Source organism: Thunnus maccoyii, chromosome 2 (genome assembly GCF_910596095.1).
Source record: "Thunnus maccoyii chromosome 2, fThuMac1.1, whole genome shotgun sequence".
Lineage (NCBI taxonomy): Eukaryota > Metazoa > Chordata > Actinopteri > Scombriformes > Scombridae > Thunnus > Thunnus maccoyii.
The window spans coordinates 19534160-19558372 of record NC_056534.1 but is presented as its reverse complement, the minus strand read 5'-3'; the positions used below and the strand labels follow the sequence as shown (position 1 = coordinate 19558372).

General features: G+C 39.5%; 2 protein-coding genes across 3 annotated transcripts; both read right to left on the bottom strand.

The window, feature by feature from the left end:
• Window positions 1–403: 403 nt before the first annotated feature.
• Window positions 404–13646, bottom strand: rfc1 (replication factor C (activator 1) 1). Of its 2 annotated transcripts, none has more exons than XM_042394828.1 (23): window positions 13516–13646; window positions 12938–13081; window positions 11637–11712; window positions 10831–10947; window positions 10157–10464; window positions 9878–9949; window positions 9073–9150; window positions 8619–8987; window positions 8399–8512; window positions 8112–8291; window positions 6760–6864; window positions 6157–6583; window positions 5867–5982; window positions 5575–5689; window positions 4697–4785; window positions 4385–4522; window positions 3844–3939; window positions 3500–3753; window positions 3168–3285; window positions 1797–1942; window positions 1489–1702; window positions 1101–1295; window positions 404–1004 (listed from the first exon to the last, which is right to left on the bottom strand). In XM_042394828.1, exons 1-23 carry the CDS (start codon window positions 13516–13518, stop codon window positions 894–896), a joined length of 3585 nt encoding a protein of 1194 aa, XP_042250762.1. In that variant the 5' UTR covers window positions 13519–13646; the 3' UTR covers window positions 404–893. The 2 variants fall into 2 exon arrangements, with proteins under 2 accessions (XP_042250762.1, XP_042250772.1); XM_042394838.1 differs by having other exon boundaries at window positions 404–986.
• A 3851-nt stretch (window positions 13647–17497) lies between these two features.
• On the bottom strand, window positions 17498–24026 carry rpl9 (ribosomal protein L9). The gene is made up of 8 exons (XM_042398636.1): window positions 23986–24026; window positions 23260–23306; window positions 22620–22735; window positions 21496–21591; window positions 21102–21234; window positions 20306–20386; window positions 18704–18833; window positions 17498–17663 (listed from the first exon to the last, which is right to left on the bottom strand). Exons 2-7 carry the CDS (start codon window positions 23303–23305, stop codon window positions 18727–18729), a joined length of 579 nt encoding a protein of 192 aa, XP_042254570.1. The 5' UTR covers window position 23306; window positions 23986–24026; the 3' UTR covers window positions 17498–17663; window positions 18704–18726.
• Window positions 24027–24213: the final 187 nt, after the last annotated feature.

The following is a 24213-nucleotide window of genomic DNA, read 5'->3' as shown; positions in this document are numbered from 1 at the left end:
CAAGGCACCGCTGACCCTCACAGAGCTGCTAGCTAAAACATTTCATCTGTATTTTTTGCGCTTGCTGTCGTGACATGATGGAATTTATATTAACTATTGTATAATTTGAGAGCATTCACATACATTTGTAACACTTATTTGATGATGTAGTCGCATTGTCCACTGAAATGTGACATTTTTATTAATTTGGCATTGTTGTCAACTATGGTTCTTTCTGCTAATCTAACAGATTATTTAGCGATTGACTAGATTTGCATTGTTGGACAGTCAACTCATCTGAGTGTGGTCTATTTTCAGTTGATCTTGTATCCGATTTAAATCTTAAAAAATAATTTTCTGAAAGTTCAACTTTCTGGAATGTGGCTGTGTTTCTTATTTTAGAAAAGGAAAAGAAAGACACTCATGAGAGGCATATTTCTCTATTCATTTTTACAAAATTGCAATTTACATGAAAAATGGTCATCAGTGCTAACTGTAGAGCATAAGCAGAACTATTACTGTATTGTAAAAAAAAAAGTAACAGTCTTTTACACCAGTCACATTATTTACAGATTCGACACCTGGACCACACAGATGACTGAAGAAATACAACACTCCTGATGTGTTACATGTGTTACTGATGTACAAACATGATAACAGATGCAGATATGCATCATCTGCTCTGTAGAGAATCTCTGATGGAAATGTTACAGGAAGTAAAAAACAGGAAATTTCTCAGCCAGTGTGGTTAGAGTGTTTGGATGAGGGACAGATGAGTTACCTGCAGAGTTAAAGACCACTTTCATTACTTTGTGATGTTCATTAAAGGATCGATGCAAGTGCAGAGAAACATATTACAGTCAGTCGGGGTGGTGGCAGACCAGGACAGTTTGTTTTTCTTCACTGTTCAGGTGTCATTTCTTAGCCTTGCCTTTCCCCTTGCCCTTCCCCTTCCCCTTCCCAGAATCCTCTTTCTTTGACTCCTTGGTGGCTTTGGCCTTCTTCTGCTGCAGGGAGGAGAAAGTCTGATGAGATACAAACAGCTGCTGCCATGAAAAAATGCAAACACACAAAGAAAAAGCTGACTTTGGATGCTGTAATCATATTTTGAATGCTCTTACTTTGATCATGGCGTCGGCTTTGAGGCCGTCGCCCTCGTCCTCAGACTCCTGAGATTCTTTTTCCATGTCCTCCCCTCCCAGCTCCAACTCCCCACCACCGCTGCCACCACCACGACGGCCCTTCTTCACTGCTTGCAGGGAGTACGGCGTCAGGTGAACCTCTTTGTTGTACGCCCGCGTGAAAGCTGCCTTCACCTGGAAGGAGACAAATGGCAAACTGGTATCAGGTTTCCAGGGAAACGCCAAAATCTGAGCCTCTCTGAGAGAAAGAGATTCTGTCAGCCAATCACAACGATCTAAACTAACGGAGCCAACTCCTTATATTTTGCTTTCAACCACTGTTTCTGATCCCGTCACCAACAGGTGAAGTGAACTGTCTCCTGCTGACCTTAGAGTCCAGTTTGGAGTAGGGGTCAGGCTGTCCGCCCCACATGCTAATCTCCATGATGCTCTCCACGTCCTCCTTGACGAGCTGGTAGTCGTCCAGCAGCTGCACAGTTTGACCGGCGCCCTCCGCTCCCTGCTTCTGAAGTGGGGTCAGCAGCGCCTGCCGCAGGTAATACAGGTAATCAAGGTTCACCGCCTGCCTGCTGCTCAACGTCCTGCAGGAGACAAACAAATAAAATACTTATAGTATGATTTTGTGTTAACAAAAACCAAAAACAGCTGGAAAACAGTGGTGCAGGTCTTACTCACTTTAAACCCATGTGCGAGGCCAGATCCTGGACGATGCGGGAATGTTTACTGGTGGAGGAGTATTTGCCAAGCCAGCTGGGAAATGTAGGGAACTGACTCATGTAGCCTCTCATGAGCTCACCTGGTATCACACTGGCATACATGGCCTAGACATAGACACACAGACCAACACAATGATGAATCTCATTGTGTGCAAACACTTGAACTTGTGTATTTGTATGAAAGTGGAACTCGTAATTATGTATAAACTATCTCATAATTACATAATAACAAATATGAGATCTGGATCTCCTAAGTATGAGTATTATTTTATATATTTACTTTTAATATATTTATATATTTCCTTTATTTCCTGATTTGAGACACTGGGGGATATAAATGTCGCTAAATAATGTGGATGGTATTATTATTATTATTATTATCATCATTATTAGTTTGAACCTGCAGTGCAGAACTTTTACATATAAATGAACATCCGTTACATTCAAGCCCTTGCCAAATGAGTTCACACAATGCTGATTAAGCCTATCACTGCCAAATAAATCTCTCTGTATTTCACAGTATATCGAGTTTTTAAATCTCATGTCAGGTATGACATTCCCCTCTGACTGTTGGGCCGTTAATCGTGCAGATCTTCTAGACTTTCCAAATGTTATCAACCGAATGGATCAAATTCTGATAGTGAAACAAGTCATTTCTCAGGGGTTGTGTGATGCTAAAAACAATTTATCCACCATTTTACAGCCGCAACAATATGGCCAGTGGTGTACTGGCCATCGGGCATACAGTGGACCGTCAAAAAACATGTTTTTGGGCCAGTGGACTCTAAAGATGTATCCGTTTTTACTGGCCTTCTCTGTGTGCCTGTCATTCAGGGAGCGCATGAAAGCGTGCTGCATGCATGTGTCAGACTATCAGTGCTAAGTGCCCCCCTTTACTCTCACTGCCAGAGGGGGGAGACATAAGTCACGCAATCAGGCTTTAATAATAAAGAAGTCCTGGTGACATAATGCCGTGTACATGAGGCTGATATGTTGATGGATGTGAAATAAAGTAGTAGTATCCTGCATGTCGTTGCCGCAGGGTTTATGTGGGCCTACTTGACAGTAAATTTAAAATAAGTAAATGGCAAACTGCACACATCAGATTTACATTCATCAAAGTTACAGAAGGATAACACAGGCAGTAATTTGAATCAAATGACTAAAAACAAATATTATGTTAACCTGCTCTTAGGAAAACATGGCATAAAGCAGAATAAAGCCTTCAACATGCTGTCTATGGAAAAATCTTGAGGGCTACAAAAAAAATATGCTTTTAATCCCACCTTAACTTTCTGTGTGTGTGTGTGTGTGTGTGTGTGTGTGTTACCTGGGTGGGCAGCAGTGACCAGTTCTGCCCGGAGCGGATCCGTCTGTCCACTAGGTCTCCGTCGCAGATGGAATCGGCGGTCTTGCTGAGCAACACCAGGTGGGACTTCAGATCACCACTGACGGAAAGAGAGACAGACCAGCAAACGCAGGAACATTAAAGGACTAGTTCAACATTTTGGAAAATATGCTAATTCCTGTTCTAGCTGAGAGTTTTATAAGAAGACCGATATCACTCTCATGTCTGTGCGTTAATGGAGCTGGAGCCAGGAGGTGCTTAGCTTAGCTTAGCATAAAGACTGGAAGCAAGTGGAAACTGCTAGCCTCTCTCACCCGGCAGCAGCTGGCCTAACATGCACGTAGTTCTCTTGGACGAAGAGCGGCGCTAGCGAGTAGTCGTGGAAGAAGAGGTCGGACTTGTCGATGAGGCTCATGCGGGAAGTCTCCTCTCCCGAGACAAACACCTTCCTGCAGACGTCAAACGGCCCCAGTTTCATGTCCTTGCGGGCACTGGCCGCATCAGACTTGCACTGGTTGTATGTCATCACCTTGTCTTTGGCCGACCACATGCTCAGGTTGTGGATCACCTGGAGAACAAACAGCCAGCATGGTGAGAAAAAAAACCAAAACATTCCTCATCTCAGTCTGAATTCACTTATATGCTTTGTCTTCTTTACCTGTCGGACATCCTGATTGGAGGCTAGGATTATTTCATTGAGAGCCGGAGGCGGGATCTTGATTCCCTCCTTGAAAGCGATGGACATCATGGCTCCCTGAAGAATGGGGGAAAAAAAGACACAAGTGAGGGAGAAGAAAGATTTATCATGTGGAGGGTTGGTTGGCTGAGAATCAATATTCCCATATTTACATTTAAAAGCTTACCTTTAAATTTAAAAGAAAGTAACAAACGTCTACTGAAGAAAACACTTCAAGAGTGAACTACTTTTTAATAAACACCTGATCTCATCTGTCTCCAGTAATGAGTGTCCTCACAGTTCATTAACATTGTTATCTTTAATACTGCTAAGTTCATTTTCAGCAATTATCCAAACGCCTGCAGCCTGTAATTTGGATGCAGGTATCTAGTTGGATTCTGTCAGCGTTTCTGTGCATCTTGTATCCTCACCTTTTTGGTTTTTTTCGACCCAAATACCAGGATACATGTTATTGCCAGATGTGAAGGAGTGGAACAAGATGTGTGTGTGTGTCTGCAAGTACCTTAATCTGTTCTACTCGCGGCCTCTGGAAGCGCAGATCAAAGCAGTAGTTGGCCAGTGACCTGATCTTCTGGTGGTTACGATCATTACACATACAGATGATGGGAATCTTGGAATTCCTGATCAGGCCGATCATCTCCTACAGGAGGCAAAGGTCAGAGGTCAGTATCAAGAATTTAAAAATAAATGACAGAAAAGGTGATGCCCACTGATTATAAAGGACAACTTGAACATTTCTCCTGTAAAGTCTCAACAGTTTTTTAAATGTGAGAATCTATTCTGTCTAACAGAGAAATGATGTGTGTTCATCTACCTGGATTCCTCCTCGATCCTCATTGCCCGCCATGCCATCAACCTCATCCATGATCAGGACATGTTTACTGCTCACTGTCTGAGATGTACCTACGAAACACACATCGACAGGTACATGAACCATCACATGGAACTTTTCAAAAGAGGAACTTGACCTCTACATGAAAGAAAAAAACTTGAAACATTACAAATTTCATCAAAGTTGGCTGCACAATTACACTTGAACAAACACTGACATGTTCAATAGTTTTAGCAGCTTGTCCATCTGTACTTATGAACACCCCTTTCATAGAAATCACAACACCAAATGTTTCCTGCAGCAAGATGTTTTCTCACACTCTTTTTGTAAACCTCTTCCACCTCAGAAGTATTCTGGGTTTGCTCTGCATGTACTTCAAGTACGGGGAATCGATTCCTATATTGAGCTGTGTTAGTGTTTCTTTTTAGACTACTTATACACCCCTGGAGAAAAAAAAAACATCACACTGTATCACAGGGACAGTGATGTTGCACAGGAGTCATGTTATGTCATATGTAAGACCTCCTGTAGCTGTATCATAAATAAACAAACACAAACAATGCTGAGTAACAGTCACTGAAATATCTTAGCTCAGATTAATAAAATAAGTTAAAAAGCTGACACATTTTAAATCTGGTGAATTGAACACATAACAATAATAAATAATAACTTAAGTAATAATATGCTTGTGTGATGTTCAAGTAGCTTTCTGCAGAAGTTGTGTTAGCCAATAATGACCGTACTACTGTATTTCAAAAAGATAGCTTTTCATTTATGTGTGATATAAAAAGGCTTTTGTAGGTTCAAGGGTGCAACAGACAGAAACACAGAGAGACTGGACATCAAATAAGAGGGTTCACCTTTGTAGAAGTTCTCAATGCTGGTGTTGTTGAGCGACTCTGCAACGACTTCCTTCAGGCTGTTTTTGCTGCGAGTACAGCTGGCGTTCATCTCCACGTAGCTGAAGCCCAACTCCTACAAGACGCAGACACAAAATGCAGAAGAGAGTCAAAAGGATGCTGAGTTCAAAGCAAAATGTTCAAGTTCAAGTCATAATTTGCCCCAGGTCGAATAATACACAGAAAAAACAAACAAGTAAGAACAAGTACCAAAGCGTGCTGATAGTCTGCCTGTGTGTGTTTTCAGACTGACCTCACAGACCAGGGCGGCTGTAGTGGTCTTCCCCACCCCTGGAGGTCCAGAGAGCAGAGCAGCTTTGTGGCCTGATCCATCGTCTTTTGCTCCTCCAAACTTCCCAAACCTTGCTACTGTACAGCAAGAAACAGCAAAAAGCACATGTACTTTAACACAGATCCAATTTACAGAGATAAAAGTCACTGAAACAAAATGAGCTCTGGGTTCTAGTCTTATTACTTTAGTTTTAATACTCTGAATTATGCTCACACACCTCAAAATATAGATTCGGATAAATTGTCGGCTACCTGCTGGCTTGGAGGCGTTCCCGCTGTGGTGTTTGTGCCAGTTCTGCAGCCAGCGGAGCAGCTTATTGGCACAGCTCTGGTCCCCCTGCTGGCCGATCACAGTCTTCAGAGAGCGTGGGCGGTACTTGTCTACCCACAGCAGACTGGCGTCCTCCCCGGTCAATGATGGGGATGATGGTTCAGGGGCTGAAGATGAAGAGGTGGAAGAAGAAAGGCCCAGCTCCCTCCGGGCCGTGTGACCTGAGCCTCTTCCAGGTGGGGTGCCACCATGTTTGGTCCTGGCACCGTGCCCTTGTGTGAGGCCGGTCTTTGACGGACTCGGGGTGTGAGGGGACCTGGAGTTACCCTTGGAGGGAGAGATCTTCTGAGCTTTGGGGGTGCTCCTTGAGGTCCGGCTGGGGGGAGTCCTGGTCTTTGAAGCTTTGCTCTAAATGACAGGAGGAAAAGAGAAAACAGCACAAAATAGTTACAACACATAAAAATATATCCCACTGTGACATGAATGATAGAATTTATCATTGATGAAAACCTTTGACATGTTTTATTAAATCTCTTTCTAAACAGCATAATATACTGAGTTCAATAAATACTTTGAGTTCTGACCTCAGCCTCTGCAGCGATCTCATACTTGGACTTCTTTCCTGGTTTGGTTCTGATCAGCTCCAACAGATCATCCTCATTGATGATCTTGGTACCCAAACTCTCCGCCTGAGCAGTGCAAGCAAACAACAACACCTTCAACTCTTTGTTGTGTTCCTAAAACCATTCCTGAACAATTTCTGCAGTGTGTCAGGGCGCATTATCCTGCTGAAAGAGGCCACTGCCATCAGGGAATACTGTTGACATGAAGGGCTGTACTTGGTCTGCAACAATATTTAGGTAGGTGATACATGTTAAAGTAACACATGAGTGCCAGGAGCCACAGTTTCCCAGCAGAACATTGCCCAGAGCGTCACACTGCCTCCACCATACTTTACTTGAGTATTTCCATTTGATGCTACTTTATTCTTCCACTCCACCACATTTCAGAGGGAAATATTGTACTTTCTACGCCACAACATTTATTTGACAGCTTTAGTTACTTTTCAGATGAAGATTTGACAAAATTGATAATATAACAAGCTTTTAAAGCACAACACATTATTAAAGATAAAACCAGTGGTTTCCAACCTTTTTGGCTTTTGATGTCTTACAAAAAGCAGTGTGTAGTCGACTCAGTCGTCTAGCCATCACAACTTGGCCCTTGTCAAAGTCGCTCAGATCCTTATGCTTGCCCATTTGTCCTGCCTCCAACATATCAACTTCAAGAACTGACTGTTCATTTGCTGCCTAAAATATCTCACCCCTTGACAGGTGCCATTGTAACAGAAACATCAATGTTATTCACTTCACCTGTCAGTAGTTTTCATGTTGTGGCAGATCAGTGTATATTGCTATGTGTGTAATTTTATACATTTTCTATATATTTGCATATTTAATTAGCTATTCTGGAAATTAGATAATTAATGTGTCCAAACTTTTGACTGGTACTGTGCATCTGAAGTTACCAAGATGACTGGTATGTCAAATTGTGTGCAATTCATTGTAGATGTTATCTTATTCATAACTATTATACATTTTGACTTAAGTTTCAAAAACAATCCCATACAGATCCATTTTATTTATAACAGCTCCTACTGTATATTCAGTAGAAACTTTTTAATGCTCTATAATGCACACTGATCAACTGTGAATATACTTGTTATGACTGTATGTACCATTTATAAGTTATTTAAGTTATATAAGCCTAATGTAGAAGCATATATACTGTTACTCAATGCATTAAGGTTCATTAGTTTTCATATGATTATAGTCATCATGACATTCAATTGCAATCACACACATTTTCTTCAGGAAATGCTTCTCTTGGTCTGAATCTTTTAGTCTGATTTGCTGAGGGTGTCAGACTTGGTCACCTTCTCGAGCTTTGATGCTCCGCTGTCTCTGCCCTGCACCAGGTAGGTGGTCTTCTTGCTGACGTTGCCCGTCACTTTGCCTCCGTAGCGCTCGATGAGGGTTTTGGCGTCATCTCTCTCCATTGACTCCAGGACCCCCGTCACCACAAACACACAGCCCTCCAAACAGTTCTCTGCTCCCTGGAAAACACAAACACACCACAGTATACAGTCAGTGATTAAGAACATGACAAAAGTGGAGCAAATGAATCTTTCCACAACAGTCAGCAGGCTGATGTTTGTGCTACCTCTGGAATTTCCTTGGAGCCCAGGGCTCTTGGTCCCTCTCTGTTGAGGAAGTTCCTGTAAGCTGAAGAGTTGACCTTCTTCTTCTCTGCGTCGTTGGGACTCGTGCTTGTGCTCTGCTCAGATTGAGAGAAAGAGAAGAAGACATTAAGTCCATCAGGACTTGGATTTGATGCATTTCAAATGACAGATATGATTATTTGTCCAAACGTGTGGCTTCACCTCTGGTTTCTTGGGAGAAGTTTTAAGTGCTGTGGGTGTGGTTCCTGTCTTGGGTGTGAACTTCTTGTCCGAGCTCACTGAAGCGAGCGGCTCCTTTTTCGGGGAGATTTTAATTTTTGTGGGTGTAATGGGTGTTTTGCTCTTTGCCCCTTCATCTTTCTCGTCATCCTTTTTCTTCAACATAGCCAGTTTGGAGCTGGCTTTGACAGGAGTGGGGTTCTTCTTAGGAGACGGACTAATCACATCCTCCGACATCCCGCCCCCCCGGTTGGTCTTTGACGGGCTGCTCATGCTGCCAGCAGCAGAGTCTGTACTGCTCTTTTTCTGAAATGCGGTATGGTCTCGTTTTTCACCGGAGCCTTTACGAGCCTGGATGAGGACACACACAAAATTATATTTAACAAACACTGACATTAAAAAAAAGCATGTGCCCTTATGTTGTTGTTTTCATCACCTTCTTCGCCTGTGGCTCTTCGTCCAGCATGGCCAATGTTCTGGCAAATTCCTCATCTTCATGCACCTGCTTTTCCAGCTGATTGAAGTCAGAGAGAAAACAAAAAACATAAAAACTGAGAAGCAAAGAGCTAAACTATAAATAACATCAGTACTAGAAGGTTTTAACTGAACATTAAAGCTTGTCACATTTTCTCTATTGCTCCTGGGATTTTTACATTCAAGCAAACGTTATATCATTATCTGAAAAGGATTATGAAACAAACTTCTAAAGTCCTGAACTTTTGTTCTATGCTTTTTTTTTTTTTACCATCCGTTAACCTGCAGATTATTTTCTCAGAATGATCATTTTGTCTATAAAAAGGTTGAAAAGTTTATTTATAATTTCTCAGAGCCCAACATGACTTATCCAAATTGCTTGTTTATACACAGAGAAACAGATTTTCAACATATTAGAGCTGCAATGATTAAAAAAAAGTCAAAGTCAACAAACTATATTGATTATCCAATAATCCCTTTGAGTATTTTTTTAAAAGAAAAAATGTCAGAATTTTTTGGTTTCAGATTCTTAAATACAAATATTTTTGGGTAATGACTGATTGAGAAAATGATAAACAGATTAGTTGATAATGAAAATCATCGTTAGTTGCAGACCTAAATCATATGTAAAAAAAACAAAGGAATAAAATGGTCACATTTTAGGACCTTGAACAAGAGCATGTTTTTCATTTTTATTTAACTGATTATTAAAATAATTGCTAAATAATTGATTACTCGACAAGCTGCTGTAAAGGTGATCAGCCTACCTCCATGTCCTCATCCATCTGCAGCTGTCGGGCAATTTGCTCATCACTGAGATCATCTGTGTCCTCAATTGGCTGAAGAAGAGAAGATGAGTTTTTACAAAGTCAATGTGAATTCTTCAAAGGATTCTTGTTTGATAGTGGAGTGAAAGGCTGTAAGGGGTTAAATGGGTGATACTCAGAAAGCTGTGACCTTGATGCTTTTAAAAAAGCACAACATGAGACAACTAAAAGGGTTTGAGGAGAAGTAATTAAAACAGGAAATTCTCTGTCAGCACTCACCGCCTTCCGTTTGGTGCTGACTACCAGCTTCTTCTCTGAGCGCTGAACAGTTGTGCTGCCGAAGTAGTCGAGCACTGAGGTGGGGGTGCGTTTGGGCTGAGGAGGCGGGGCTGACTTCGGCGTGGCAGGCACAGAGGGAGACTTCACCGCAGTTTTCCCCTGAGTAGAAGAGGGCCTGACAGGTGACTTCACCCCCTCTTTGACACCTCGACAAGCACTCTCTGCACCCGACTTTGTCACTTTGGAGGAGCCATTCTGCTTGGATTTGGAGGCTTTCTTCAAGGACTGAAAGTTGTCACTGTCTGAGTCTACAACCAAAAACAGAGAAAAATCAAAACACACCTTTCCTTTAGAAGCAAAACATCTCATCTTAGAGCCAGATCCATCTGGACCCCATTTTCTTAAGCTTTTGAGTCTCCACAATTTCTAAAATGACTTCATGAATGTTTTTGCCAATTTATTTCCATTTTAATTGCTGAAACATCAACATTTATTGGTTTTAATATGCTGATGGACAAGGAATTAATTACAGATTCACTGCAAGAACAGAAAATCTTGAGCACAGGTGTTTTCAAAAAGATATTATTTCCTTTCTTGTTATCAAGGTCATTGTGACAATTATTTAAGACAAGGACTTCATGTCATCTTGCCAAAAGTAGCCAAAGTCACATCACCTGTTTCAGAGACGTACTGCACAGGATCTTTTTTGGGAGGGGGCTCTGCCTTGCTGGTCTTCTGTTTCTCTTTGGGAGATTTCTTTGACTTTGGTGCAGGCTTCTCCTCTTCTGAGTCTGGGCAGACAGAAATACAAAGATGTGTGGTGAGGAAAAGACTCAGTGAGGATGAAGAGCAACAAGCAAAGATGATTATCACAGTTGATCTAAAAGTAGCTCCAGTTTGTGCCTCTATGTGTTCATTATATACATAAATAGATATATTTAAAGTATCATTTTGAAAAATAAAGGCGTAGCAATTATTGAAAAAAACCCAAAGGTTGTCACACAACACAGCTGTTTTTCCAGAATCATCAAGCTCTTCTAACCATTTGGAAGAAAATATTCCTATTACTGCATGATAAAAAACATTTTTAACTTGTTTCCAAAGTTTCCTAATCAAAACAAAAACTTGGTTAAGAAATAATAATTGTCTTGCAGCAGCTGGAGTAATTTTTTATCCTGACAGACATAAAAACCTTTGAGGATTTTGGAAAGCGCTGCCCAAATCTCCAATTTATTCAGCAATTCATGTAGAGAAATAATGAAGTAACAAAATGGTAATTCAACTGATTAGCCCACAATTACCTTTAAAATAAAGGTGACTGTTGTAAAACAACCCTCAAAGTTAACCGGATATTTATTTTTCAGAAAAACAGGTGCTTATCTCTCTGACTAGAAAGTAATGATAACAAAAGAGGCACAAACCACAGCCAATCAAAAAGTAACAGTCACAGCATCATTGTGGAGGTGGATGATATAGTTACCTGATTCTATCACTGCATGCTTCTTCCGTTTTTTCTCACTATCCTTTCGCTTCTCCTCCGTTTTGGAGCTTTTGACCTGCAGCACATAAACCAAAAATAAACCCTGATGAATGAGGCAATCAATCATACAAGAAGGACGGAAGAAGAATGATGCTGAAGTTAGCTTCCGATTCTGGGTTAAAGTTACTACAAGATCTTTTAACTGGTTATGAAACAATGTCATAATGCCTCTATGTGACCTACATAAGCAATCAAGACCATCAGGGAGAAGATTGGCTATTTCTATATAGTTATTCTAAATGCCTGCCACCGGGCCGGATTCCCCGTGAAATCAGACAAAATGATTTACAGCACGCAGACCAGAAGAGTCTATGTTTATATTACATGTAGCATTATAGCATGAGGGAGTACAAAGATGAGGGGAGGACATTTCTCTTGCTTTGATAATGTTAAAAGTAAAGTTAGACTTGTTGTCGGCTTTCTGACTCATTTTAAAAAAGATGACAGAGACAGAGAAAGAGTGTGAGCAAGCTGAGTGCCAGCGAGAGAGAGAGAGCGCAGCGGTGGTCAAGCGAGCTAGAGAGTGAATGAAGGGAGGGAGTGGCGGTAGTGAAAACAAAGCCATGAATCAGAGAAATAAAACATTGTTATCTCATTTTTCCATGGAGGTTACCTATAGTAAAAATACAAATACAAATAAACATGCCCACACCTCTGTACAACCCTGCTGGAAGGTGCTGCATTGCCTGATTTGGTGTGACTTGGGTGTATTTTCTTTCACCATCATCATATTACAATTATTAATCTTAGCCACAAATAGATACATTACCTCATTGCTATGCATCCTGTAAACAACTGTGTTTCAAAAAGAGTATTAAAAATAAGTTGCTCTTTCTTTCACTCACTTCTAAAAGAAATGCACATGCTAGCCAAGATCTTTATGACAGGAGATGGTGGTGCTCATGTGAAATGCAGTCTTCATTGCAGGAAAACACAACCGCTTTTGTCCAAAGGGGCCGCTAAAATCGACACAAATGAAAGTTCCTTGCAATAACTTTAAGGGAGAAGCTGAGGGGAAAGTTAAGGGAAACACAAATACTGATAATTAGCGGCTGATTCTCCGTTTTTTCACCACTTACACTTATGAAAAAGTGTTAGACATTGTAGCAAATGCTTAATACTGTTAAAACCCACTTTCAGGATTGTGAAACCTTTATTTTGCTTATGAAAACTGTAAACCCCAGAATCGGAAGCTAACGTTAACATAAGCGTTGTGACAGAAGATGACATTATTTCCTCGCCTTGGTGGTCTCTTTCTTTCTCTTTTTCACCTCCTCGTCTGAAGAAAGAGGATTTTTATTTTTCTTCTCCTCTGTTTTGTTGTTTCCATTTTGTTTCTGCACCGCAGGCTTCACGACTGTCGGTGCAAAGAACCGCCTGATGTCCTGTGTGCACACAGACAACATATACGGTTAGTTTAAGACTGTTTGATGACTACACACACAGGTTACTATTATCCACATGCTACATGCAAAATCGATGCTTTTGTACTGCAAAGATTTCACTTTTCTGACATACGTTAGATCAGATTATACAGTAAAATGTGCATCATTTAAAAAAAAACAGCAGGCAAATGCAAGCTGTAAGACGACGACAGAGCAAAAGATGATCGTAATGTGTTCCTCTTTAACTTTAATTACAAGATTAAGACTAAGTTTATCCTCTTTAGCTTGAGCTAACGCTGCGCAGTTGGTTTGCGTTTAAACAGCAGCGAACAGACTTAACAAGACAACAGGACTATTTTCACTTTATTTAACCGCTTTGTTTATGTAGACAGCTAGCTGTCAGAGCGAATACATGTTTTAAATGTGTTACGTACCATTGTAAACACGTTTTCTTGTAGTTTGGGGTCAGGTTAGTTGTCAAAGAAGTAACAGAATCGCGCAAATGCTTGGCGCGAAGCAGGTTTCTGTGTGGTCGCCTGGTGATGACGCACGTCCAGTGTGCGTCGTGCGCGTCACTCGGCGTGCGTTTTGTTTTGTTTCTACAAAAAATACTCAACAATAAAGAAAACAATAATTTCTCAAAAGTAGGTCTATAAAAGTACTCCATTACAATTAAATGTCCTGCATTTACAATTTTATTTAGGTAAAAGTAAGTTTTAATAATAAAGACTATAAAAACATAATGAAACCTTTGAACAATATTTTGTCATAATAATCATTTATATCCAGCACTAATATTATTACTTACTTATAAGAAATGAGAGGGAACTTATTAACATCTTGTACCTAGAGCAGAGGCATTTCTGTAGCCACAACATGGATAAAACAACAACATCAACAAAATAAAACAGTTTGTCACTGCTGTCTATTTCTTGTTTTTGTCATATGACCATTAGAAAAACTGATTCATATGGTCATATATGACTCATAGCTTATGTCCTCTGGTCTGTGATCTCTATGGTTAGGCAACTACACTTAAGGTTAAGGTGGAAGAAAGATTGTGGTCATGGTTAAAAGAAACCAACATTGACTGATGTATGTAAACAGCTCTCTTTGGTTTCAAAGTCAGATGATTTGAGGTTTTTCATCATTATAAAAATGTCACTATTTCTACCTTTGCTCTTTAGAAACAATAGACATTATTGGATGGTCAGTTTTTAAATGTTGATGTTGTTATTTTTACATCAAGTACGGGTAAAAACATGTGGTCTTTGAAGTTCATAACAATTTGGAGAAGAAGAAATAGAAGAAGAAAAGATTATGGCTGAATAAAAAAAGAAGACATGGTGACCATTTGTGATTTTGAGAAAGTCAGTCTCCACAGCAGAAAATGTCTTTGACAGTCTAGTCGGTGCAGCTGGTGACATAACATGTAATATATACAGTATATATCGTCCACTTGCAAAGAGGAAGCTCTCCATGGCATTTGGATGATTAATGGTTTAATGTGAAAATAACATACATTACCCTGTGGAGTATATAAAACCATATGTAAAAAAGATGACACCTCAAAGAACAGTTTGTTTGAATGCTCCAGCCTTTAATTTTGCTGAATAAAAGTGACACAAACAAACTGATCAAACTGATCAGGAAGGCCGGCTCTGTACTCCGGACTCCTCTGGATACACTGGAGCTCGTTGTGGAGAGAAGGATGCTGCACAAACTGTTAAACATTATTGCAAACCTCTCACATGTCCTTCATGAACTGCTGGTCAAACAGCAGACAGACAATTTTGTTACAGCTGTTCCAGTTGTTGTTGGGACATTTCACTCAAAGCCACATATGTGAACCTAATGTTGGCACTAAAGGAAAAGTCAAGGCCAGGGGATTAGAAATGTCATTGGTATTCATCCTCGGGGGACCTTCAATATCTGCACAAATTTTCATGACAATCTACCAAATAGTAGAAAGAGATGAATCAATGAAAACAAGGCACAGATTTACCTTTTGCACTTTAATGGTCAACCGTTAGTCAGGTTGAATTTATGTTACCAATATTTTTGCCCATATTTGTTCTTATGCTGGCTTCAAGCCATCCTTCTCCTCAGTAGCTTATTATTTCATCGTGAGGTTATATCAATAGCTTTCACAAAGTTGCTGAATGATTGGCATTTTCAGTAAATCAGTGGTCACTTCTTTATCAGATTGCACTCTGAATTTTTTTTTTATAACTCTGTAGATATTTTTTTTTTATAAAACTCCACAAATATCAATGCAATACTGGCAGTGGATTACCTTAAATTACATCATTTTAATACTGCAGAACTTCAGTACCTACTCTGCTGCTTGTATTAAAAGGCAGTAATAGAAGGAAGAAGAGGAAAGCCAGATGGCCAATTAGACCATCAAGTTAACATAATAGGGAAGCACAACTCTCTATATCACTCATCCATCTGCTGAAATACAAAGAAAATGATAATCCTCAAAATATGAATACAATAAGATCATCTCTGTAAATGGGCGTATGCTCCAAACAGAAGTACATCGGGGGTGAAGGTAAATGCAAGATCTAGGTTAAAGGGAGGGATTGAAGACAAAGAAGAAGCAGGAAGTAGTTACAGCAGTTTCCCCCTCAACCAGCTTACACAGCAACTTTTTTATCATTATTATTTCATCGGTAATAATAATCAAATGCAATAATATGTGATGATATAAATCTGAGAGCACTTTTATTTTTTAAGTAGTACATTTTGCTGTTACTTCTACACATATACTTCAGTAAGATTACAAATGTAGGACTTTTACTTGTAACAGAGTATTTTACATGTTAATATGAACAGTTTTTAAACAACCCCTCAACCACTGATGGTACTTCTGATAGACAACCATTCATCACTAAACCACTAAAACTGCAGGAACTTTTTCAGGAACCCATAAAGATTTCAAGGGACTCAGGACCACAGGCACCCCCAACAAGTCCCTGCTCCCAAGGTATTTATTTTGATTGTCCAAAAGCCTAAACATATATAGATAACAGAAAACCACATAAAGCACAATATGTCCCCTTTAGTATTAATAAATTAAAAAATTTCGTAGATGAGAGGTGAGTCACCAGTTAACCAAACCCAAACGACTTTGGACTGTGGGAGGGAACTGGGGCTCACGGAGAAATCCCATGCTGGCACAGAGACAACATCCAAACTCCACACAGAAAAGCCCCAGCTGGCCAAAATATCTCATCTAGTGTAGTTAAAATTACCTTCATGAGCTATTCAACAAGATCAATTATCTCACTGTATGACACTACCATGAATTTTTTTCCCATCAAATGTTTTGTACAGCTCACCAGGAACACTGGACACGCAGTTTTGATGCTCTTAATACTTGTGGAGTATTTCAGTTTCATGGCTGCATTATAGCATTTATTCATATTATATGTGTCTTAAAAACTGACAGGAACACAGACCAAAAGGTGAACGACGCAATAGACACTTAAATTGTGATTTTCTGCAGTGCATTAAGTACACTACTGTTTGCCTATGCTTGCATTTTGATCTGTAATTTATTTAATTATATAGGGCCAGGGTTACGAGTTTGATAGATCACAAAGTAAATAAATGTAATCACAAACACCCATACATTAAATACACAAAACTAGATTAACAAGCAGACAAAAAACTAGAACATTGTTTTGCAACATTCCTTCCATTTCCTGGATATTACGTCTCTAATCATTGAGCCAAATTTCTTGATTGTTTGCCTGAAATGTTGGGAGTAGATCAGGTCTTGTAACATGTGAGGGTGCATCCTGTTCTCTGCTATTGGCCTCCAACACACACAAGAAACAAGATTTAACCATTTGTTGACCAGGTACACTATAAATCACCAGTGATACCACTGGATGTTAGGTACACTACATCCCTTCACCTTTTTGTCTTGAAAGAGTTGACTCTGGGTTTTCTTTTAGACACCCATAAAAACCCAGATATTAGAGAATGGACTTTTTTTTAGATAGTGGTAAAGGCCATCAAGCCAAGAAAGTTGATTGTTAAAAGGACATTTGTTTTAATAATGGAGATGGAGGGATTAAACAGGAGAATTTCCCCATCTTTGTAAATCTGCTTCCACCTCTGTCTTCTCTCTGTTGTTTATGATGTTTACAACTGAAGGGTGGATTGAAACTCCAAAGTATTTGATGTTGTGAGCCACAGGGATACTGAAGGTCAGCTGTCTTGCTGGATTTGTCACATTTTTCATTATTAATACTTGCTGTTGTTCAATGAAACCACACATTTGCATTTCTATTCTCACCAAAAAAAAAAAAACAAAACAAAAAAAAAAAAAAAACTAAATTAAACCCACTCAAACCTGCTGCTATTGGAGTGAAATAAAGGTGACAAAGGAACCAGAAGACATCAATTGGAAAAGTTGGTAGTTTTATTGGTCATAAGAGAACATGGATGGTGAATATTTATTCGGTATCTAGCTCCACCACGGTGGTCTTCTCGCTGATGTAGATGCCGTCCAGGAACTTCCTGATGTCCTTCTTTCTGACCGTGGTGGCCTGTTGGATCAAAGCCGCTGAAAAGAAATGCAAAAGCAGAGTGTGAGGAGAGAGAACTGATTACATGCAACATGAAGGCAGTTTAATGAAAATGTTAACAGGCTGAAGTATTGAGTCCAGACAGCTGTAAGACATGAATGCTGGTAGAGAGATTTAGTTTCTTCAGAAAATATTAAAATAATAAAGATTGAACAACTTAGACCTTAGATATGTGTTAGTGTTAAATGCAGACGTACTGAAGTCACAACTCCACACATGCACAACAAACCATCTGAAGCAAACAGCTCAATATGATCAATAGACTGTTGAATCAAATTGTGGTGAGATGTTTTACAAAATTGTGGCCCAAATTAAATTTTTATTATAAAACTAACAATAACTGAAGGGATTCCCTCCCAAACCAAAAGCTAAAAGTGTGCTTACAGTACAACACTGTTTTAGAAATGACATTCAAGTTTGCATCTCACTTGAGATATGACGAATGTATTTTTCCTGATACAGAAAATGATTGGAGCCAAACAGAATAGAGCAATAGAAAGAAAATTAGCAACTATTCAGATAATCAATTAACTGTTTCAATTTATTAAGCAAAAATTGACAAGATTTGCTTTGTTTGCTCAAATGTGAGGATTTGATTCTTATCTTTGCCATATCTAATAAGAAATTGATCTTTGAGATTTGGATTGTTGGAGAATTTAAGCAATTTAAAGATGTCATCCTGAGGTGGGGGAAATTATACATTTTATTTAATTTCCGACAGTAGATAGTGAAAAATGGTGCTAGCGTTTTAGTTTTAGCCATATTGCCCAGCCCTAACAACATGTAGCATTAAAATAAAGTCATTTCTTTGAAGAATCTAGTATTTACAGAGCCACAGTGTATTGCTTAATTCAACATGAAATTGCAGACATATCTGAAATTGAAAAAACAAGAATTAAAGAAAAGAAACAGACAAACCATGCCACCATGACAGACAGTAAGGAACATGCAAAGAAAAAGGAAACAAAGAGGGCTCCCCCTGTAGGCCAAGGGGGAAGTTTCGACGGCGTTTTCTAACCTCTACGAGTGCTGATGTAACTTTTACTGATCCGGTTCCACTACTGTTCCCTTCTCAGACACGTAAATACCGTCCAAGAACTTTCTGATATCCTTATTTTTGACTGTGGTGGCCTGCTGGATCAGAGCAGCTGGAACAGAGAGAGGTTGGGGAGATCAGCATCACATCACACACACAGGATCACAATCATGACATAGGAGGTTGGAGGGGAGAGACGGAGGAAATGGACTGTGGAGGGATGAGCACTGTTTCATTTCACATAGATTACAATGACTATGAGGTTGAAATGTCGGCTTTAATTGAAGGGTGTTTACATCCACATCATAGGAAAACCGCTGGAAATGAAGTTATTTCTGTAGATAGGTCTGCTAATTTTAGAAACAAACTGTAAAAGGAAATAAAATGTCATTTAATATTTGAAAATCTACTGTACTCAAAGGCCAGTTACAGCCCTATTCACTTACTGCTTATTTAAGGGGCTTTCTGCCTGAAGCCTGGCCTTCAAGTGAAATAAGTTTGATCGAGGTCATGTGACTGACTTAGCCAGTCAAGACCATTACACTATCTGGTTATACTATATTTCTGTTTGGTACCATTGTGATGTTGCATTTTCAGCTCCCACACTGTTGAACAGAGCACCTCATAAAGCTCTTTAATTACAATACAATTGATTTAAAGTCATATGTGCAACTACAACAGTTGTCAAAGTAAAGAGCTGGAGAATGACTCAATGAAATAGTACTGGCTAGGTGAGATTTTAGGGTTTTTGTTCATCGATATGCAGAAAAAAAAGGTCTAAATATTTTTTCAGATGACAGTCTGGTTCTAAACCTGGGGTCAGATGATTTACAGGAAAAAAAATAGTTTGGGGACCACTGATTTAAGTTATCTTTGGTTACAACCACACTGCTGTGAAAATTTCAGTCTGATGGTTTGATTGGTCCTTAAATTACCTGAAACATTACTACATCACACTAAAATAAACTTTCTACATCATTCATCTTTTTCATGATACTATCCAACATCAGTGCACTTCTACTGTTAATGGAGAAAGAATAACTGTCTGGCAACAGGAAATAGAGTGACAATGAACCAGACAGTTCAGGGATATATTCTGTATCTAGAGGAGGGTGGACGCATGAAAACAGGATTTGACAGACTGTCCATCAGGATGTATAACTACACTACAGGGTTGCTTTGTCAAACTAAAAGACTACTAACATCCAAGTGTTGTCTCTATAGTCTACAGTTTAAAAAAAAAAAAAAAAAGGGGGGGGGGGGGAGAATTCCAGCTTTTTGCTAATCACGTTAGCATCAATTCAACCTCAGTGTTGAATTGGAGAAGTTATTTGTCTAACACATTCCCTCTTATCTCTTGTCTTTGTGCATCCCTTCAATTACTTATCCTCCTCATGGTTTGATTGTTTTTGACTCAAAAAGCAGCAGAACTGAAACAACTTTAATCAGGGAACCTGCAGCATTTTAGTTCAACATTTACAATCTACAGAGTAGCAGACTGTTCAAACATTGGGATCATATTAGCAGAAGTTACTGTTATGAATCTGTGTAGAACAGCTGAGAGCAAAAAGCAAACAAATGTACCTGAATTTGACACCAACTCAATGTCGTTACCCTCCAGCACCAGCTCGTCTTTCTGGGCTGCTGAGACTGCACAATTCACACCTGGGAGAGGAAAAAGTAGTAAAAATTATTTTACTGTGGATCTTTTAAACCTAAGAACAGGACACAATGTTTCACAAAGCCACATGGCGGAGGGACTATTTTCAAGGTGCTGATCAGTTTGTCAGGAGCACTTAAGGGTTTCATCTTTTTGTTCAAGGACACCAACATTAGAACAGAAAGAGTCTAGATCGCTTCATCGACCCTAAAATCTGAGCTACAGCTGCACAAATGTGACTTCTGTTCAAGTACCGGCCTTCAGTACTCGTTTAGGAACTTAACTACAACGTCTCCACATCTTTGGGAGTTCTGCTGCTTGTGTAAAAAAAAAAAAAAAAGTTGACGTTATAAAAAGTTATAAAACTTTTCCTAGACTGTTTCTACCAAGGAAGCTATCACCTCCATCGATTGATCACTTTTAATCAATGCTGGAAATGATTCAAGTGATTGAGCATGACTGCTGAATGATAATATTTGAATTACTGGTTTTCCATCAATGTGTTCAAGAACCTGCTTTGTCAGGTATTATTTTAGAGCTGCACTGAGATTATATCCATATTGCCCGCTCCTATTGAAAAGGCTTCAAAATTCACTTCACCATTTAAACACTTGACGACTTGGATCTCACAGAAAAAAACCGACGTACAATATTTTGTACCACTTGACGCTTCACATCATAATTACTAATAACTAATATTTCCTTAATTTGAAGACTCACCTGTCCTCATTCTGACACGGCGGATGTACTTCTCTCCCAGGAAGTTCCTGATCTCCACCATAGTTCCACCCTCCTGAATGACAACATTGATGGGGAAATGGGCGTACACGGAACGCATTTTGTACCGGAAACCCTGCAGTCAGAGAGGATAAGGAGAGAGAGACACTGAGCACAAGCAGGAAAAGCTGACCAAACCGAATTATTCATCTATAGCCAGCATGTTGCTCCAACAGCCACACAGTAGAAATCACCATGACTACAAAAGACACTAATCCTTCCTTAGTGGAGGGAAGCGCTGCTAGCAAAGAGTCAATTATACCAGTTTGACATGAGTACAGTCAGTCATACTTATAATCTCAGCCTCCATTAGCAGGTTGAACTGTCCCAAACTCACCAGAGTGACTCCCTTAATCATGTTCTGGACGTGGCTGCAGATGGTGCGGACTGTGGCCAGCTCCTTCCTGTTGCCCCACCATTTTTCCACACGCAGCTGAGGAAGACAGAACAGTGACGCTCTACTTCAATTTATTATTAACAGAAACTTAAATCGCCATTCATTTTGATAAACTGATTAATCGTCCAAATTATTAAGCAAAAATGCTGCTAGCCGTTTCCAGCATTTAATGCTTTCTGCTTTTCAGTTTGTGTAACAGTGAAAGTAATCTGAACTATTGCCTGGACAACACAAGCTATTTAAGAATACAGTGATACTTTTTTTTTTTTTAACATTCTTTTAATGACAATGAAAAAATTGCTGGTTGAAGGCCAACTGGCCAATTTAACTTCACAGAAGCCCTTATTGCTGAACAGGATGTCTTCCGATAACGTCCACATTTAGCTGCAAGTTGAGAATTCTAAATGTACTTTAACGGATTTGTTGCTGTCATATAGGACACACTTAAGAGAAATGTCTCAGGAAAGCCACATAAACTTTTAAAACATGTATCATCTACTTTATTTTGATAGAGCAGGTTGATTGTTTAGAGATTTTATATTCTACAAAGTATAACTCAATAAATGATGACAGGTCCTGCATACTTCAAATATTTATCCTCAAAACCTGACATTTGGGAAGGTTTTGGCAACTTTTTCACCTCTTGTTCAAATTTTGGAAAAACACTGCACTGATCTTCTCTTTTGAGGCATTTTTGAGTGAGTGCATTGAGACTTAGACTGAGTCATTTTTATTAACTCTATTTTCTGCAAAATCCTTGATTTGATTAACATTTTTGCATTCTCCTTTGTATAAATTAATGATCTGATTACACGGCATTTAAAACCTAAATACTTAAGAGACCAAACTTTTCGTAACAGTGGAACACAGATCACTGCTTTGAGGATCAGTTTGATTATATGATTTTTCATGGATTATCGTAATATTTCAACCAGGACGCCTCAATCGTATCTGAGCCCACCTACACGTCGCTGCTATAAACACACACCTGCTTTCATATCTACAATATTCTTCATAACACATTGCATTTTACATCACTTAACACAAGCTTTGCTCTTCCTTACCTTCTTCTGTTTCTTGCCCAGCAGGCTAAGCTCCAGGTTGATGTGGTTGAACTCCCTCACGAGTTTGCCACGGGGCCCCTTGACGATAACCGTCCGCCCCTTCAACCTCACCTCGACTGCAGCGCCACACAGCAGGAAGAAAGAAAGCAAAAATAACTATTTAATAATTTGTATAGGGACAAGTATATAACACGAACTAATGCCACATATCAGAGCATCTATAGCCTAAGAATCAGTACCAAGTTTATTGCCAATTAAGCTTGCACATACAAGGACTTTGCCTTGGCATTGTGGTGCATTACAGTCAAAAATATACACAAAGTTAAATAATCCTGAGTAATATAAAAAAGAAATTAACAATTAAAAAAGTGAAGAGCTGCTACAGGTTGAGATGAAATGTACAAAATATTGACCAGGGCCAAACCACTTTCATATAACGTGCTGTGTTAGTTTGCAAAGCCCATAGATGGGCTGTTAAAATACATAAAACTCAACAGGTACAAGACATACGCAACTGCACAAGACTTGGTACATGTACATATATTTAAGCACAAAACTCAATACATATTCCCTACATTATGACACAAAACAAACCATAAAAGTTCACACAATATAAAATGTACAAACGTCAGCTCCTTACCATTGTCGGGGATGTCGACAGTCTGACTGCTGAGAATGGTCTTCATTCTATGATGTGACAGACAAAAAAAAGGAGGTATAATGTGAATATGAAGCTTGTTTTTGAATCTCTTGTGAGTCAGGAAACTATTGTGGCAGCATGTTTTCTATGGTTAGCAACAGTTGTAAAGTTCAGGTTTAAGAGGGCACATTTACACAGGGCTGACACGTATACATCCTACAACAACGACAGGATAACGTCTGTCTCTACATTTCTGCCAGTTTCTGATCAGCTGTGTTCTGATGAAACCATTAAGAGTCTGACAGCAGTCTCATTGCGTTATTTCAGCTAACATTAGCACTGCTGCTAATGTAAAGCTACACAGAGCAATGAGCCCGAAGTCTTCTCTATTTGTACAACTGAAGTAACATTTCTGCAACATGATGGTGGCCGTAATTAACAACTTAGCCAGACGAGCACTCCATGTTTTTGAATTAATCTTATTCAGCTCGCTGCGGCCTTTGAGGCGGACAGAGCAGCAGCGTCAGGCCTCGGTCACACCAATCACTGGAGAAAACTACTAACATATTTCCTAAAATCACACATCATAGAGGCGAAATAGAGGTTAAGATATGAAACACTGTTATATCCGAATCTAAGGGTTAGGAAATAACGCCAAAAACATGTTTAATTGACACAGATGAACTTAGATTAAACCCGAGGAACAAATCCTTCGGCTATCCTCACCTCGCCGGTAGCAGAGGAAAGGAGGAAGGAAGGACGTCACGACGCAATTGTAGTGTACGTACGTAACGTCAGGGGTTTTTTCCCCCACCCGCGTTCTGTGAGGACCCGCCCCCACTCTGCCTCTGATTGGCTCTGAACCTACTATATTTACCTAATTCTAACCAATCAAACTCCTCATACCTAAACCTAACCAATCCGACCAACGAAGGTAACGAAAGCTAGCCAATC